Source organism: Leuciscus leuciscus (genome assembly GCF_965113295.1).
Source record: "Leuciscus leuciscus genome assembly, chromosome: 2".
NCBI lineage: Eukaryota > Metazoa > Chordata > Actinopteri > Cypriniformes > Leuciscidae > Leuciscus > Leuciscus leuciscus.
Window position 1 is genome coordinate 60076710 of NC_138726.1, and position 17379 is coordinate 60094088.

The 17379-nt window shown below is 43.3% G+C and overlaps 1 protein-coding gene and 1 long non-coding RNA gene across 4 annotated transcripts in view; one reads left to right on the top strand and one right to left on the bottom strand.

Moving 5' to 3' along the window:
- LOC309492560 overlaps positions 1–17379 on the bottom strand; it is a 292953-nt gene that overhangs the window by 226961 nt on the left and 48613 nt on the right. The window lies entirely within an intron of this gene.
- Positions 1–17379, top strand: part of LOC309492436 (uncharacterized protein) — a 111310-nt gene that overhangs the window by 1787 nt on the left and 92144 nt on the right. Inside the window, exons 2-4 of one of the 3 annotated variants that reach the window (XM_082161410.1) lie at positions 660–747; positions 9649–10999; positions 11033–12171. In XM_082161410.1, the coding sequence (XP_082017536.1) occupies positions 674–747; positions 9649–10999; positions 11033–11272 (1665 nt within the window). In that variant the 5' untranslated portion in view covers positions 660–673 and the 3' untranslated portion in view covers positions 11273–12171. Of the gene's footprint in view, positions 1–659; positions 748–9648; positions 12172–17379 lie in introns of those variants that run through there. The other 2 variants (XM_082161408.1, XM_082161409.1) reach the window with 2 other exon arrangements.

Here is a 17379-nt window from a genome sequence, read left to right on the forward strand (position 1 = left end):
ATAAAAATACAATGCTTTAAAATGCAAGCATGGTTAATGCAATGCATTTTTTTTCCAAGTAGAGCAATTCAACAGGCTTTTTTGTTTCAAAAACATTTGGCATTATTTTACTTCCATAACTGACTGACTTACTACAGGTGAATAATGCAAAAGCTCACCTGTAGTAAGTCAGCAAAAACCCTTTTGGTGAATTACAGTAATTTCTTATGAAAATAATTGTTTACTGTAAATACATGAATATTATGCACAATTTCACTTGTAGAAAGTTAGTATTGCCAATAGAAACCTAAAACAAGCTTTGGAAGTAGAAAATGTCTGTTTTTAAATGTTAAAAGTACAATAACTTGTACTTTATAACTTTTTATTTTATTTTATTTATTTATTTTAAAGCAGAGAGTGATTGCTCTGTCAGAAATAATCATTTTATTTATTTATTTTAAAGCAGAGAGTGATTGTTTTGTCAGAAATAATCATATGTCATGTGGAGAAGACCTTAGAAAACACGCAGAATCTCAACAACCACATGATCTGAGGCGTCATTCATGTCTGGAGCACAAAAAAATTACAGACTGAAGATTAATACTGAGGGTTACCAGTTTGTTTAAGTCATATTTCCTTTATTTTGAAGCACTCATGTAAAAATTTAGTATATCTTACAGATTCAACTGCTACTATGTCGAACAATTACCAAGAGAAGAGAAGCACAGAGTCTGACCAGACCACAGAGCAACATGCACATCTCAACAGGTAAGTGTCATAATACATGTAACATAACAGTTTTCATTCTTAACATATTAATTTCATTCATTAAAAAAAAAAAAAAAGAAAGAAAGAAATTGGTCCAAACTTGAAAAGAGAGAAATGTACACTTATGCTGGGTACACACCAAAAGAGTTTTTACATCTTATAAGATTTTCAAAATGTAATAGACCACAAACATGAGGACAAAACATCCTAGATTTAAGCGTTTTGCTCCTATAGCGTGTGCCATGATGTGACAAAGACAGCACACCACACACCAACAGATTTTCAACCAGAGTCTCGACTGTGAACACAGGAAATCTCGCAAAATCTCACGAGGCTTCAGGATGATATACAGGAAGAAATATCGATGATAGTGTTTGGAATGATTTTCACAGAAAATGCATGTGATAAAAAACCTTTGTACCCACCATTATATATAACCTTTCATACAGAAATATATTCATTCTTTATTGTCTTTATTTATTCTTTATTTAATCCCTCTATAGAACCTCACTGAACCCTTAACACTCGGCTTCCTGCAAGTGTGTGTGTGTGTGTGTGTGTGTGTGTGTGTGTGTGTGTGTGAGAATAAACCAGTCTTACATCATCTCGCTTTCTGATTGGATTTTGGTTTCACGTGATAATCTCCAGAGCGTGCGTGCGTTTGTCCTCGGGGTTCCCCCCACACATCTGGATTTCTGATTTCAACATGTTTAATATTTACGATTCGCGATCGGGGCGGCTCCGACGTTCCTCCGATCAGGTTCGGACCCTCTTAACACACCTCACACCAAGGGGAAATCTGATAAGATAATCTGTTGAACCATCAAGATAATCGGGACACAGCTAGGATTGTTGGAAGGGGGGAAATCGGCCCAAAATCAGCCCGATTATCTTCTGGTGTGTACCCAGCATAAAGCAGCGCTGCTCCAAGAATCGTTCAGACTCAGAACGCTGACTGTTCATTAAAGGTACAATCTGTAATTTTTCACCACCAGAGTTTCGCATTTTCAAAACAATAACCAAGGCGGGGCAAGATGGGCAAGAAAAACAAGATGGTGCCGCGGATGGCTGCCTTGGTGTGGAGCTCTCCAGATATTGTGTTGTTTTTGTTGGTTTGTTCTGCGTTTAGTCATTCTTTTCCTATCAGTTTCACCAAAGACAAACTACTGGACATTAGGAAACACACACCAGACAACTTTTTTACAGATTTTGATTACTCAGACGTTTTACTGGACATTCTTGTCGGAGGGGAAGCGGTGTTGTTCAAACGCGCGGTCAGACGCAAACGCGGGAAGCGCGCCAGCGCGCTGGTTAAACTCCGCGAGCGCGGCCTCCGCACTGCACTCCCCAGTATTCATCTTGCGAATCTCCGATCTCTTCCTAACAAAATGGACGAACTTCTTCTCCCCTCACCCGCACTAACAAGGATTTTTTTAACTCCGCTGCTCTGTGCTTCACTGAAACCTGGCTGAGTGAAGCCATACCGGACAACGCACTACATCTGCCGGGCTTCCAGCTGTTCCGAGCGGATCGCATCGCGGAACTAACGGGGAAAACGAGAGGTGGTGGATTGTGTTTCTACATTAACGAAAGTTGGTGTTCAGATGTAACAACACTGAAGAAGATGTGCTCTCCTAATTTAGAGGCGCATTTCATAAACTGTAAACCTTTACACGGGAGTTTTCCTCATTTATCCTCACGAATGTTTACATTCCTCCAGACGCGTGTGTGAGCGCGGCGATACAACAGCTGGAACATATAGCTGAAATGGAACAAAGGTACCCAGACTCTCTTTTAATCATTCTTGGGGATTTTAACAAAGCAAATCTCTCCCGTGAACTGCCAAAATACAGACAGCATGTTACATGTCCTACCAGAGACAGTAATATATTGGACCACTGTTACACCACGATAAATAATGCGTATCATTCCGTCCCACGGGCAGCTTTGGGGCTCTCTGATCACTGTTTGGTTCATCTTACAGTATACCAACCTACAGGCAGAAACTGAAATCAGCTAAACCTGTAATAAGGACTGTAAAAAGATGGACCAACGAAGCAGAGCAGGATCTACAGGCCTGCTTCGATTGCACTGATTGGACTGTTTTTGAAGCTGCAGCCACCGATCTGGATGAGCTCACAGATACTGTAACATCATATATCAGTTTCTGTGAGGATACATGCATTCCTACCAGGACATTCTTATCATTCACTAATGATAAACCATGGTTTACTGGGAAACTCAAACAGCTTCGTCATGCCAAAGAGGATGCTTACAGAAGTGGGGATAAAATCTTGTATAACCAGGCCAGAAACATACTGACAAAGGAGATCAGAGTTGCTAAAAGAAGCTACTCTGAAAAGCTGAAAAAACAGTTTTCAGCCAACGACCCGGCATCAGTCTGGAGAGGCCTGAGGAACATCACCAACTACAAATCACCATCCCCTCCATCTGTGGAGAATCAACAACTGGCTGACACTCTCAATGCATTCTATTGCAGGTTTGAGAAGCCCAGACTCACACCTCACACCCGCTCTGATGTGCACTTCACACATCCACCATCACCTCCTGCAACCCCTCTCCTCCCCCCTTCTGCCATCCAACCTGAGCTTAAGGTCTGTGTGGAGGACGTGAGCCGAGTCTTCAAAAAACAGAAGACTAGGAAATATTCAGGCCCAGATGGCATCTCATCTGCTTGTCTAAAAGCCTGCGCTGACCAACTGGCCCCAGTCTTCACGCAGATCTTCAACAGATCATTGGAGCAGTGTGAAGTTCCCTGCTGCTTCAAACGCTCCACTATCATTCCGGTTCCCAAAAAGCCTAAAATCACTGGACTTAATGACTACAGACCTGTCGCTCTCACGTCTGTGGTCATGAAGTCGTTTGAAAGACTGGTGTTGGCCTATCTGAAGGACATCACTGGACCCCTGCTGGATCCCTTTCAGTTTGCTTACAGAACAAACAGGTCTGTAGATGATGCAGTCAACATGGGACTGCACTATATCCTGCAACATCTTGACAGACCTGGAACTTATGCACGGATCTTATTTGTGGACTTCAGTTCGGCCTTCCCCATGTCCCCCAAGGCATATGCCTGTAAGTGCAATACTCCCACTGTCTAGTGCAATATTCTCTAACTCAGGTGATATTTATATTTATATTATTCATACTACTCAAAATACTGTAAATATGTTCATAATCTGTAAATGTTTATTCGGACTAAACCCAACTGTGACCCTACTTTTTTACTTTTATACTATTGTTTTTTTGTTTTTTTTAATATATTTTATTCTTAGAATTTGTATTACTATGTTTCTTGTTGTATTTGTATTTGTATATGTGCACTGGAAGCTTCAGTACCAAGAAAAATTCCTTGTGGGTGCAAGCACACTTGGCAATAAAGCTCATTCTGATTCTGATTCTGATTGATGAAGCTATGAAGAAGAGTGAATGATGGGAGATGTCGATTTCATCATGCAGAAATGTATGGAATTCACGAATCATATAAATTATATATCCGCTAATGAATTAGTTTTTGTATCACCTGAACGTTTGATCACACTATTTTGTGTCATCATAATGAATTAACTGCAAGGATCGTGAAATGTAATGCTTTAGCCTGTTACTGATACGTGACTATTTGTCAAAAGATTTGGAGAGTTAAAACTGCTCAGTTTTACACGTTTAAAACAATCGTACATAAAAGAAAATTTGAACGAAACCACAGTATTTGAAAGTAATGGGTATATATGTTTGTGCAACACTAGGCTACTGTATTTAATTTCACTGCCATTGACTTGGTCACCAGACTTGAGAAAAAGTGTTACTGAAGTACAAACAAAGTGCAATATAACTGTATGTGTACAATAACTAATATATATTTGCTTACCTGTCTATTAAAACACATGCGAGAGCGGAGTCTCTGTCGACAGATAAAGTCTCGCAATCAACAATAGCGAACCATGATGACTGAATGACACAACAGCGGCGTGTGAGATATTGTATCATAGATATACAGTACATACATAGAACCTTGATAGTGGTTTACGTATAGCGGTCCATTGAAACGGCCGCTAATGAGGAATCTATGTAATCTATGTTCCCCTTCGAGGGAACTCGCACTGCGTCGTCGTCGTGACGACACTTTGGGGAATGCCCCCAGCGTAGCGCATCTGAAGTATGAATGAAATCTGTCCAATCCTGATTGGTGCTGCGTCATGACGTAGTAGATGACGGCATAACCGTAAGATACAAAGGGACGCCGGCACAAACACACATTAGCTTTTTGCTCTTCAGCTGAAGCACTCTGTGTGATTTGTACGTCTTATTTGGTGTTGTTTGTCCTATATTTCAGTTGCAAAGCACATTACAACGTCTAGCGAGCAGTTTAAACGGTGTGTGCATCCGTGTCCGCGCTATATTTCGGGCACGGACACACACCAGCTGTGTGTGCATTGCTTGGGCGTGCAGCACGCTAGGGCGGCTCTCGAGGGAGCCGCCTGTAGCGAATGTGATAAGCTGCCGCTCAGAGTGTTGCGCTCACGGCTGGCCGTGTTTGATGAAAGCGGCCAAGCTCGCGAGCCCCGCGGTTCTGGGCCCGCCGTTGCTGAGGCAGCGCGACGCCGCAGAACGTGGGGCTCACAGCTGCTCAAGAGGAGCTCGTGGAGGTTTTAACCCGCGCTGTGGCCAAATTAAATATTGATTGGCCACAAGAAGAGCCTGAAATCCGGCCGCCCAGTAAGCTGGATGGAAGTTTTTATAAGCACAGGGCTCAACCTCCACGCCGGGGCCTTCCGTTTTTTCCTGACTTGCACAATGAGTTGTGCAAGTCGTGGGAAAAACCATATTCTGCCAGGCTCTCCAATCCCCCAGTGCTTGATTTTGCTAATGTGCTGGGGACGGCTGAGCGTGGATATGGGAAAATGCCTCGGGTAGAGGAAGCTCTCGCGAGCTATCTTTCTCCGAGGCCGCATCGTCCCTTAAGGCCCCGGTACTGCCCACCAAGCCATGCCGAGACACATCTTCGCTGGTGGGCAGAGCTTTTATGGCGGCTGGGCGGGCTGGTAGTTGCCTGCATACCATGGCGGTATTGCAGGCCTATCAGGCCGACCTCCTCAAGGAGCTCGACGAGGGCGAGGGTCCCTCTCCAAGTGATATCTTGGAATTAAGAAAAGCCACCGACTTGTCTCTCCGCATCACCAAAGAGACGGCCCGTGCTATCGGCCGCTCTATGGCTGGTATGGTGTGTGTGGAGAGACATCTCTGGTTGAATTTGTCGGGGATGAAGGAGAGGGAGAAACATTTTCTTCTTGACTCCCCGATTTCGCCTTCTGGCCTCTTCGGCGGCGCGGTTAGTTCCGTGGTCGAGAGGTTTCAGGAGGTGAAAAAGCAGTCGGCGGCTTTTCATCAATATCTCCCTCGCCGCCCTGGCTCCTCGGGGAAGGCTGCCTCAAAAGGGCAGCCTCGGCCGTCTTCCAGCTCCTCGCACCGCCAGGTGCAGAAAGAGAGTGTCGCCGCCCGCGCCCCTCCCGAGGGAGCCTGGCAAAGGAGGCGACGCTCTCGAGGCAAGCCTTCTGAGCCTAAGGTCGATCTGAGGACCGTCCTTCAGGCAAAGAAGGCTTCCTCCAAGCGGTCCTAGTTGCGGCCGGACCGCTGAGAGCTGTCCCCCCCGGGCTGGAGCGATCGAGGTCGCCTCCCTCCCGGAGCTCTCGGGAAATCAGTGTTGTGTTCCCGCCGTCCAGTACGCTTCGGGCCACACTGTTTTCCCGCGTACGCTTGCCGCTCCAGCCGCCTCTAGAAAGACCTGCGGCTGGGCAGCGAACGCGTATGCACACCGAAAATCATTCTCGACTACTCCCTGCCGGTCAGCCGCTTCAGGGGGTCGGGAACGAGTCTCGGTTGATACCCGAGGCCAGCCTTGAGAGGCTGGTTCCCTTAGTAGATTATCTCGGCGCATGGTCATGCCTTCCGAATATATCTGCGTGGGCCCTGCGTACTGTAGAGCTGGGTTACAGACTACAGTTCAGCTCCCCTCCTCCGAAGTTCAACGGGGTGGTCTGGACTGTGGTCGGCCCAGAGCAGGTTCGGGTTATGGAACAGGAAGTTAAATCCCTGTTGGTCAAGGAGGCCATAGAATGTGTTCCTCTGCCAGACAGGGAGTCCGGGTTCTACAGCCGGTACTTCATAGTTCCCAAGAAGGATGGGGGGTTGCGTCCAATAATAGATCTCAGGCACTCTGAGGAGATTCAGGTTCAAGATGCTCACAATTCCAGCCATCGTGAGTCAGATCCAGTTCGAGGACTGGTTCGTCACGATAGATCTGAAGGACGCATACTTCCATATTTCCATCCTTCCATGTCACAGGAAGTTCCTGAGGTTCGCTTTCGGGGGCGAAGCGTACCAATATCGGGTTCTTCCCTTTGGCCTAGCTCTTTCCCCTCGCACCTTCACCAAGTGCATGGATGCAGCACTGGCTCCGCTGAGACTCCAGGGCATTCGTGTACTCAATTACATCGACGACTGGTTAATATTAGCCAAGTCGTACGATATGGCAGTTCGGCATCGAGATGTCGTTCTGGCCCATATCAGGTGCTTGGGACTGAGACTCAACACAAAGAAAAGCGTGTTGACGCCCTCCCAGAGGACTACGTTCTTGGGAGTTGTATGGGACTCCACGACGATGCGGGCACAAATGTCTCCTGCACGCGTGGAATCCATACGGGCGATGGTCTCCAGAGCAAAGCTAGGCCACAACCTCACTGTGAAGCGTCCAACATTATACCTTTTGGTCTGCTACACATGAGACCCCTACAGTGGTGGTTGAGAGCCAAGGCGTTTTCCCCGAGGGGAAATCCGTTCCGTATGATCAGAGTAACGCGCAGATGCCTTCATTCTCTCGTCATATGGAGGAAACCTTGGTTCTTGTCCCAGGGACCAGTGCTGGGAGCATCATGTTGCCGGAAAACCGTTTCAACAGATGCCTCCCTCACTGGTTGGGGCGCGGTCATGGACGGCCGCTTTGCGAGAGGTCTGTGGGAGACCCGGCACTCTTCCTGGCACATCAACTGCCTGGAAATGCTGGCGGTCTACAAAGCTCTGAGGAGCTTTTTCCCAGACCTCCGCGGCCACCATGTCCTGATACGCTCGGACAACACTTCTGTAGTCGCGTATCTGAATCATCAGGGGGGTCTGAGGTCGCGCCCTCTATGCAGACTGGCACACCAGATCCTTCTGTGGTCCCAGGGGAAACTGTCGTCTCTCAGAGCGATGTACGTCCCCGGGGACCAAAATCAGGGAGCAGACGTCCTGTCGAGGCAGGGGCTGAGGCCCGGGGAGTGGCGACTCCACCCAGAGGTGGTGGAAGCCATGTGCGTGAGATTCGGCCCAGTGGAAGTGGATCTGTTTGCGTCTCAAGAGACGTCCCACTGTCCACTGTGGTTCTCTCTCAGGCATCCAGCCCCGCTGGGGCTGGACGCCATGTTGCAGACGTGGCCGAGGCTGCGTCTGTACGCATTTCCCCCGATCGCTCTGCTCCCGGGAGTCCTGGAGCGGGTCCGCCGGGAGGGGATCAGTCTACTTTTAGTAGCACCCCGCTGGCCGACCCGAGTATGGTTCTCAGACATTATAGCACTGCTGGACGGCCTTCCGTGGCAGGTCCCTCTGAGGAGGGATCTGCTGTCGCAGGCAGGGGGCACAATATTTCACCCCCGGCCAGAGCTGTGGAACCTCTGGGTCTGGCCCCTGAGGGGGCCCGGTACCTAGAGGCTGGCCTGTCAGCAGGTGTTGTCGAGACCTTACTCAGCTCCAGGACTCCTTCCACCAGGAGATTGTACAGCCTGAAGTGGAATGTGTTTTCCACTTGGTGTAGAGAGCGTGAGGTGGACCCAGTTAACTGCCCAGTGGCTTCAGTACTGGAGTTCCTCCAAGATCGTTTCTCCGCCGGTCTTACCCCGTCCACACTTAAGGTGTATGTGGCTGCCATTGGGGCTTTCCACTCGCCTGTAGGTGATGGGCCTTTGGGGAAGCACCATCTGGTTGTACGTTTCCTCCGTGGGGCTCGGAGGATGAGGCCTGCGTCTCGCTCCAGAGTCCCAACCTGGGACCTGGCGGTGGTACTTGAGGGGTTGGCTGAGGCCCCCTTCGAGCCACTGGAGTCGGCTGAGGCAAAGAACCTGACCCTTAAGGTGGCCTTTCTCCTTGCTATCACTTCTCTGAGGAGAGTGGGGGATCTCCAGGCCTTGGCGATATCGCCAACTTGCCTGGAGTTTGCCCCTGGCGGAGTTAAGGCCATCTTACATCCTAGACCGGGCTATGTGCCCAAGGTGCCATCGAATGTGGCACGGTCAGTGGTTCTTCAGGCCTTCCATCCTCCACCTCATGGGACGGCGGAAGAGGGGAGACTTCACCTGCTCTGCCCAGTCAGAGCCCTGAGGGTTTATTTGGAGAAGTCTTCTCAATGGAGGAAGTCAGACCAGTTGTTGGTGTGCTTTGGTTCACCCAACAAAGGGCTGCCTGCATCTAGGGCTGCCAGTGTCTCGTTCCCTTCTCGGGGAACAAGGGTTACAGTCGTAACCCGAGACGATTTCTACAAGCAGAAACCGAGGAGCCATTATTTAATTTATTTACAAATCCTTTAGAGCTTTTGGGATAATTTAAGTACACAACTGCATCAAATATATCACACTGTGCAAGTGTTTTTTTTTTAATATATTTTATTACAAAAATATTTCATATTGTACCTTTAAGTCACATCAATATACTGTAATGCTGCTTGAATAAAAAACAAAAAAAAACAAAAAAAAAACACTCCAATAACATTTATAAAGTCACTGCAAACCAGGAAATATAGTAATAGCTGGTTTAAATAATACGTTGATGCTAAATCAATTCTCTCTTTTGTAGATCACGTCCTGATGCCACATTGGATAGCTCCTATCAAGGTCCTCCAGTGCTTTATCGTCTGAACACAGAAATAAAATATCTTGATGGGACTGATAAAAAGGTCAGACAGTGGACATATGGAAGAAGAGACAGAAACAAGCAGAACAAAGTCATACTGATGGTGGGAGAAACCGGTGCCGGGAAAACCACCATGATCAACACCATGATCAACTACTTACTGGGAGTGAAGTTTGAGGATGAAGAGTTTTATCAAATCACAGAAGAAGAAAAACCTCAAGATCAGTCACAATCCCAGACATCTGAGATCACTGTTTATGAGGCGTTTGTTGAAGAAAACCCAACATCTCTGACCATCATTGACACTCCAGGATACGGAGACACTGAAGGATACGAGAAAGACAGAGAGATTTCTGAGAATCTGCACAGATTATTTTCAGATAAGGATGATGGGATTTGTTATATTGATGCAGTGTGTTTTGTGATGAAGGCGTCTCAGAATCGTCTCTCTGGAAAAGAGCATTACATATTTCACTCAGTTCTGTCTCTGTTTGGAAAAGATATAAAGAACAACATAGTGTTTCTACTCACACAGTCAAATGGACGACCTCCAACAAATGCCCTCAATGCCATTAAGAAAGCAGAAATACCCTGCAGAAGAGATGAAGACAATGAACCTTTTCACTTCTTATTCGACAACCAGCAGAAAGAGAAAAGACTCAAGCAGTACAAGCATATCGACAGATCGGCCTGGGAAATGGGAGAGGAAAGTATAAATCAGTTCTTCAAACTCCTGGAAGAAAAGAACAGAAAAAGTGTTGAGATGACATTAGATGTTCTGAAAGAGCGAAGACGACTTGAAGCCTGTGTCTCGATTCTGAAGGTTCAAATAGATGTGAAGGAGTCAAAAATGAATGAATTAAATCAGATTCAGGAAGCTGTTAAAGAGAACAGAGACAAGATTGAGAAGTGTGAGAACTTTCAGTTTACAGTCAAAAGAGTTTTCAAAGAAAAAGTCCCCATTGAAAATGAATGGCCATGGAACAGTAAGGCAACCTGCTGCTCTGACTGTGAGGAGAACTGTCATGAGTGGAACTGTAATTGGGTCTCTCCCGATGATCTCTCACAGTGTTGGGTCATGAGTAACAGCCACTGCACTGTGTGTTCAGGAAAATGTCATCACAGCAAACATGTCAAAGAGGACAAAAAATATGTGCTGAAGACAGAGGAAGTCATTATGACATTTGCTGAGCTCAAACAGCAGTATGAACACACTGGTGACCAGAATGCAACCAACTTTGATAAAGAAAAATATGAAACTTGTAAGAAAGAAATTGAAGAGTCTAAGAATAAAATAGAAGAAAACCTGAAGAGCGCTCTGGAGAAGATTAAAGAAGAAAAGTCCAAACTGCTGAATGAAGCTTATATGGCCATCATGAGTCTGTCTGAGAACGCATTAAAAGCAGACAGCGCTTTCACTCTTCAACATCTGGATTTCCTGATTGACAGACTGAAGGAAGAGGGAAAAGATGAATGGATGAAGAAGCTGGAGGAACTGAGGAAAGCTGGAGAAGAGAAGAAAAACAAGGGGGCTGTAAAACAGCTGAGGGCATTTTTTAACTTGTAAAAAGTAATGCAACAAATATGAAAATACAAGATGAAAAAGCAGAAGAGATGCTGTTTCATTACAGAAAATAAAAAGAGGGTTTGTTGAGTTTAATGATGATATTATTGAATATATGAAAAATAATTAATATATTGAAAATGACAATTGTTTTCTTTTTTTCTTTTTTTTATTATAACAATTTAAGTTGGCACTGTTATGTTTAGTCTTTCTTTTATCTCTTTAGATATCTTAAACAGTTCTTTATTTTAACTGTTTACCGTTATCTATGTAAGAACTGATTTTCCTGCTAAGACAAAAACTCACCCTGCATGAAAGCCATAAAATGCACCCTGGACTGTCCTTCTTCCTTATCTCTGCATCCCCCTCTCTCTCCCCCTCTCCCTCCTCAAGTCACTGAAAGTTAATTAAGAATGTCTATATAACACATATGGTGTATCTTGTGATTATGTTGTTTTTTCCTTTCCATGTTTGGTATCATTTTAAGTGTCTCCTTGCGATTGGTAAAATGGTCTTAATTTCATTGCAGTCATTGGTTTAATGAGAAAGATTGAGAACTTAGGAGAATCCTGTTTCTCATCTCTGAGTGATATTAAGATATCTCAAGAAACCAGGTGCTCCCCCCTGGGGTACATGAATTGGCCCAAACAACTTTAAACAACATGTGTATAACCCCTTTTGTTCTGGTCTGGTTATTTAAGGCGAGGGGACAGAGCAATCTTTGGGACTCTTTACCTGTTGGAGAGCCCTGACACATCACTGTGTGTCTTTGTCAGGAAAACATTACTTACTTTTAGAGTAATCTTTGAGTAAATGATGTCATGTATTTCTCTGAATTGGCTTTTAATCATTTACTTCTGTAATTGGCATGATACATTTTTACCTGACAAATAAATGTTACATCTTGATTTATTCTGAAGTTTCAGAAATCATTCATTTTAGTAGATGAAAAGTGTAGTCTGGTGTTTCCGCAAATCTTTGCCCAGGATAGATCAAACCTATGGCACTAAGAATGGAGCATGGGGCACGTCTTAGGAAGACCTTCCGATTTCTGACTATCTCCTGACTTAGCATGTTGTACGCTGCAAATATTATAAAAATATTTATTTTTCGGCCCTATAGATCGGCCCTATTTTAACGATCTGAAACGCAAGTGTCAAGCGCAAAGTGCAAGTAACTTTGTGGGCGGGTCTCGGCGCTGTTGCTATTTTCCCGGCGGGCTAAATGACTCTTGCGCCAGGCGCATTTCTAAAATGGGTTGGTCTGAAGTAGCTTCATTATTCATAGGTGGGGTTTGGGCGTAACGTGAAATAAACCAATCAGAGCGTCATCTCACAATCCCTTTAAGAGCAGACGTGCTTTTTCCATAGCGGATTGCTATTGTAACGGCGGATTTGCCAGGCGCGCGCCAGGAGCGGTTCACAGCCAAGGAGAGCAACGCTCTCGTCACGGCCGTAAAAGAGAGAAGTTACATTGAAATGGAGAAACCCACCCAAATTAACTTCGGTTAAACAGGCGTATGATAATTTGGGTAAATGTGTAAGCTAGATGTATGCTTTTATAATAAATTGTCTATCTATCTATCTATCTAGCAAAAATGAAAACTGCTGCTTCTGTGTAGATGAGAGAATCAAAGTGTATGCGCGTTGTGCTCACGCTACATTGATTATGGCCAAGCATGCGCCCTTAAAATAGCATATGAATAACATGTGCAACTCGCCACTGACTTTAAACTAGATTTTCCTGGTTAGTGGCGCAATTGTTTTCTAAACCTGCAAAATAGCATGAAGGAACGTTTGCGCCGGAACACGCCTCCTTTTTTGCGCTGAACCGCCCCCGGGAGCGCAAGTTCATTCCCTAGTTTAGCGCCGTGCTTCTGTGGAGGGAAAAGTGCGCGGGTGCAAAATAGGAATGATACATGCGTCGGTGTACAAAGTCAATTGCGCTGGGTGCAAGATAGGGCCCTAGGTCCGTAATGAACGAATATTTGAAATTATGAGATGCCCAGAATAATCAAAGATCTAAATTAATTCATAATCAATATTGATGATTATTTTCTAAAGAAATTGGAGTCAGATTAAGCGCAGAGCTAAAGTAATACTAAAACTAAATTCCAATAAATTAAGTGAACTTCACTGGAGCGCTGAAAAGACATACACGCATTAAACCTTCGCCAGACCATTGGATTCCGTCGTTGGGCCAATGGGTGGTCCTTACAGAAACACAGATCACCAAACCAAACATTTTCAATAAAACATCAACATCTAAACCTCTGTTAATTTTAAAAGTCAAACTTGTTAATAATAAGTGTAATGTGTAATAAGTCAGATGTAATTGTTTCTCTCTTTTTTTCTGTTCTTGTTGTTTCTCTTTCATTCAGTGATTGTTGTCACCACTTATGATCAATACTCACTTAATTAATCACTTAACATCTTACCATGCAACCCCCATTTTGGCAAACGGGGCATACATGAGATACCCAACATTAAAAAGGTTGCTGCTCGTAAATCATTCTGGATAGACACACCATCAACATATATTTAGAAAGGCAGCACTTGAGAGTGACTTTTACTCCCAACTATTATGTATATGGTGATATGCTCAAACATAAAAAAATTTAAAAAAAGTTTTAAATGTCTAAAATTATTATTTAAATATCAACGTATAACCACAATTAGTGCAGTCTGGTGTTTCCGCAAATCTCTGTCCAGGATATATCAAACTGAAGGCACTATGAATGGAGCATGGGGCACATCTTAGGAAGACCTTCCAATTTCTGACTATTCCCTGACTTAGCATGTTGCAAGCTCGCAACTATTAAAAAAATTACACCTTTGTTATGAGTCAGCAGTGAGCGGCCGCTTAGGGTAAAATAGTTGCACTGCATCCTCTGACTATTTCAGGACTGGCTAGTTTGTGATCGTGAGCGCACATTCGCGACGTGACGTCTCAAAGTGACACTAGGTCCTTAATGAAAGAATATTTGAAATTATGAGATGCTTAGAATAATCAAAGATCTAAATTAATTCATAATTTATATTATGACTATTTCTTTAATCATAAACACAATCTAAATTTGATTATCATTTGAAATTGGAGTCAGATTAAGCGTAGAGCCAAAGTAATATTGAAACTAAATTCCAATAAATTCACTGGAGTGCTGAAAAGACATACACGCATTATCCCTTCGCCCAGGCCGTTGGACTCCGTCATTGGGCCAATGGGTGGTCCTTACAGTGACGTATTGTTTGCTTTATGGAGCAAAAAAAGTTGAGCCTACCTTGTGTAAACTCAAGAAAGAGTACATTGGGATTAAATATCCAGATGAGAAAATACTCCAATGGTGGGACCCAATTGGCAAACATCCAAAGAAATCAAAACATGGTGAAATAATTGAGGCTTTAAACTTCATAAGTTTTACACGGCTACGTGAGTTAACAACGTGTCTATCTTCAATTATAGATGCTAAATGTAAAGAAGTGCAATCTAAAACTGCAGAGGCACAAAAGTGTGAGAACACAGCTAGATAAATGACTAGCTGAGCAGTTAGCCCTGACTGAAAAGTGTAAAAATCACAAAGAGACCATAGCAGATCTCAAGGCTAAGCTAAATTAGGGTGACCATACGTCCTCTTTTTCCAGGTCATGTCCGGCCGGGATTTCGAGATCGCCCAAAATATCCGGGATTCGGCTTTTGCTTTCTCGTCGCCATTAATTTTGTTTACATGCACACCTTTTGATTCAATAGGACTGAATTAATTCCGATTGGTGAATCTGAATGTAGTGTTTACATGAACGCTAAACAAGTGATCGGTTGATGTGCGTTGCTAAGAAAATTCCTGTGTTTTCGTCTCGATCGGGATCCGTGTGAAGCAGAATGCATGACCTGCAAAGCTGGCATGTACGTGTCAGTGTCAAATAATGTAAACATAATGAATGGTGACTGTAGAAAGCAAAAGCCGAATCCCGGATATTTTGGGCGATCTCGAAATCCCGGCCGGACATGACCTGGAAAAAGAGGACGTATGGTCACCCTAAGCTAAATGCTAAAACGTTATCCATCGCACTTAACAGCGATGGGACTAAAAAGCATGTTCACTTCTTAGAGGAGTGACTTGCTCTAATGAATCTGAAACGTTTAGTTCAGGAAATGCATGTGCAACTGACCAAGAAAGTGTGCCTATTTCAGTTCTTAAATGATGAGTCTATATACTGTATAGTACTGTATATCATGAAATGTACAGAAGGACATTGATTGGTGTGGCAATACATTTGTTTTAATTCAGTGACTTCAGAAAAAAAGCTTTATCATTATAATCATGTTTATTTATAAATATATGATAAAGGCAATAAAACACATTCTGTTGATCTGAATTTTCCCTTTGGATCCAATCACAACTGTCCTGATGTAGAGTCATGAGTGTGCTATTTGTTTGATTGCTGTAGATCATTAACCAACAGCAGCATTGACTCACAGGAAAGGAGAGAGCAGGAGCTATACGAGATTGTTCAGACACACACAGATATTACTGGACATAAGTCTAAATTACTGACAATATACTGTTAGAAAACAGATGGAAATGTATTAGAAAAGGTCATCATATCGTCTGTTTTTATTCGCCAGGTAAGATGATTTATTTTTTCTTTGGGAATATTTTTTTTTTCACAGCGTCTCCACGACATGGCGGCGCCGGCAGCAACAATAATAGATCGAGAATAAAAGTTACGCCTTCTTTCTTTGTGTAAACATTTGGGCGGTGTTGTGAAACTCTGCCCGTACACACTGTGCATGGGTGTGTTTGAACGAAGCGTTTTAGGAAGGCGTGGCTGAGCCTTAACTTTTATAAAGAATATCTCTTTAGGTTTGACACTTTGAGCTTTGTAAATCTGCAGATCTTATACTTGCACTAACAGCTGTTATATGTGTAAGCAGTGTTACATAACACAATAAAGAAAAAGGAAAACATGAAATTGCATCATACAACCCCTTTAAATTTCTTGACAAACTAAAAGATGTAAATTACATTTGTATGTATTCCAAATAAAATATATAGATTGTACTCAATGCCATCTTGATTATCTGGCTCAAGATAAGGATTTATTGAGTCCACATGTCATGCAAACAAGAAACAAGAAACTCTTCTTCTAACCACAGGTCGAGATCTGTCGTTCCAAACACACAACTTTGTGATCCTGATTGCGAATGTTCGTTAGAACTGTGTTTTCGGGAAACACCGACTCGTTGAACTGCTGATAACGACAGAACTTGCAAACAGTTGCTAACAATGCTTTCGGGAAACTCACCCCAGAATAGTAATTACAAAACAAAATAATGCATGAGTTCTGAGGGATTCAGTAGTTCTGACTACATTCAGATGATGAAATGATATTGTGTTGTTTTTAATCATTTTAAAGTGTGTTTACATTACAAAAGTTTACAGTAAACATAATTATGTGGTTACTCAATAACTCAAAATGGAGAATATCAACTGATGAAATAGACTAAGTGTGTGTGTAACTTTTGGCCTAAAAATCATTAAAGTTCCATTTAAAAATGTGTCAATAATGATTAATAATTGTAATATTTAATGTTGTAATTCATTGTTAAGGAACTGTTGACTATAAAGGGAGGCAAGTAAACTTCTTTCAAGAAATGGATCCCCATCGCAGTGACTCTGACGCCAGTCGCAACCCTTATTAAGTTACACTTCCCGGTTCACACTCTGTACAACCAAACCCATAATCCTGCGTTCAGCCCCGACAAAAAGTTGCAAAACGTTTTTTTTTTGCCCACATTTGTACAGGAACAGAATCATGTGGTTTTTCAATTTCTTAAAAATGGACATTATCAAATGATAGAGTTGTAGGGAAGAGCATGACTTGCTTTAACGCAGGAATTTTTGCACAATTTTCCTCAGTATTTAAAAAATCTGCTACAATTGTGAAATCTACAATGTATCCATAAACTGTGTAACTTAATGTAATGCACACAGAGAGCTGTTGTTACATTGTTACAGTAGGTGCGGTGGACAGAAAACATGGACATGTTTAAATATTTTACATGCATTCAAAATTTTACATGTTAATCAAATGAACTTCTTCAAATGCTCT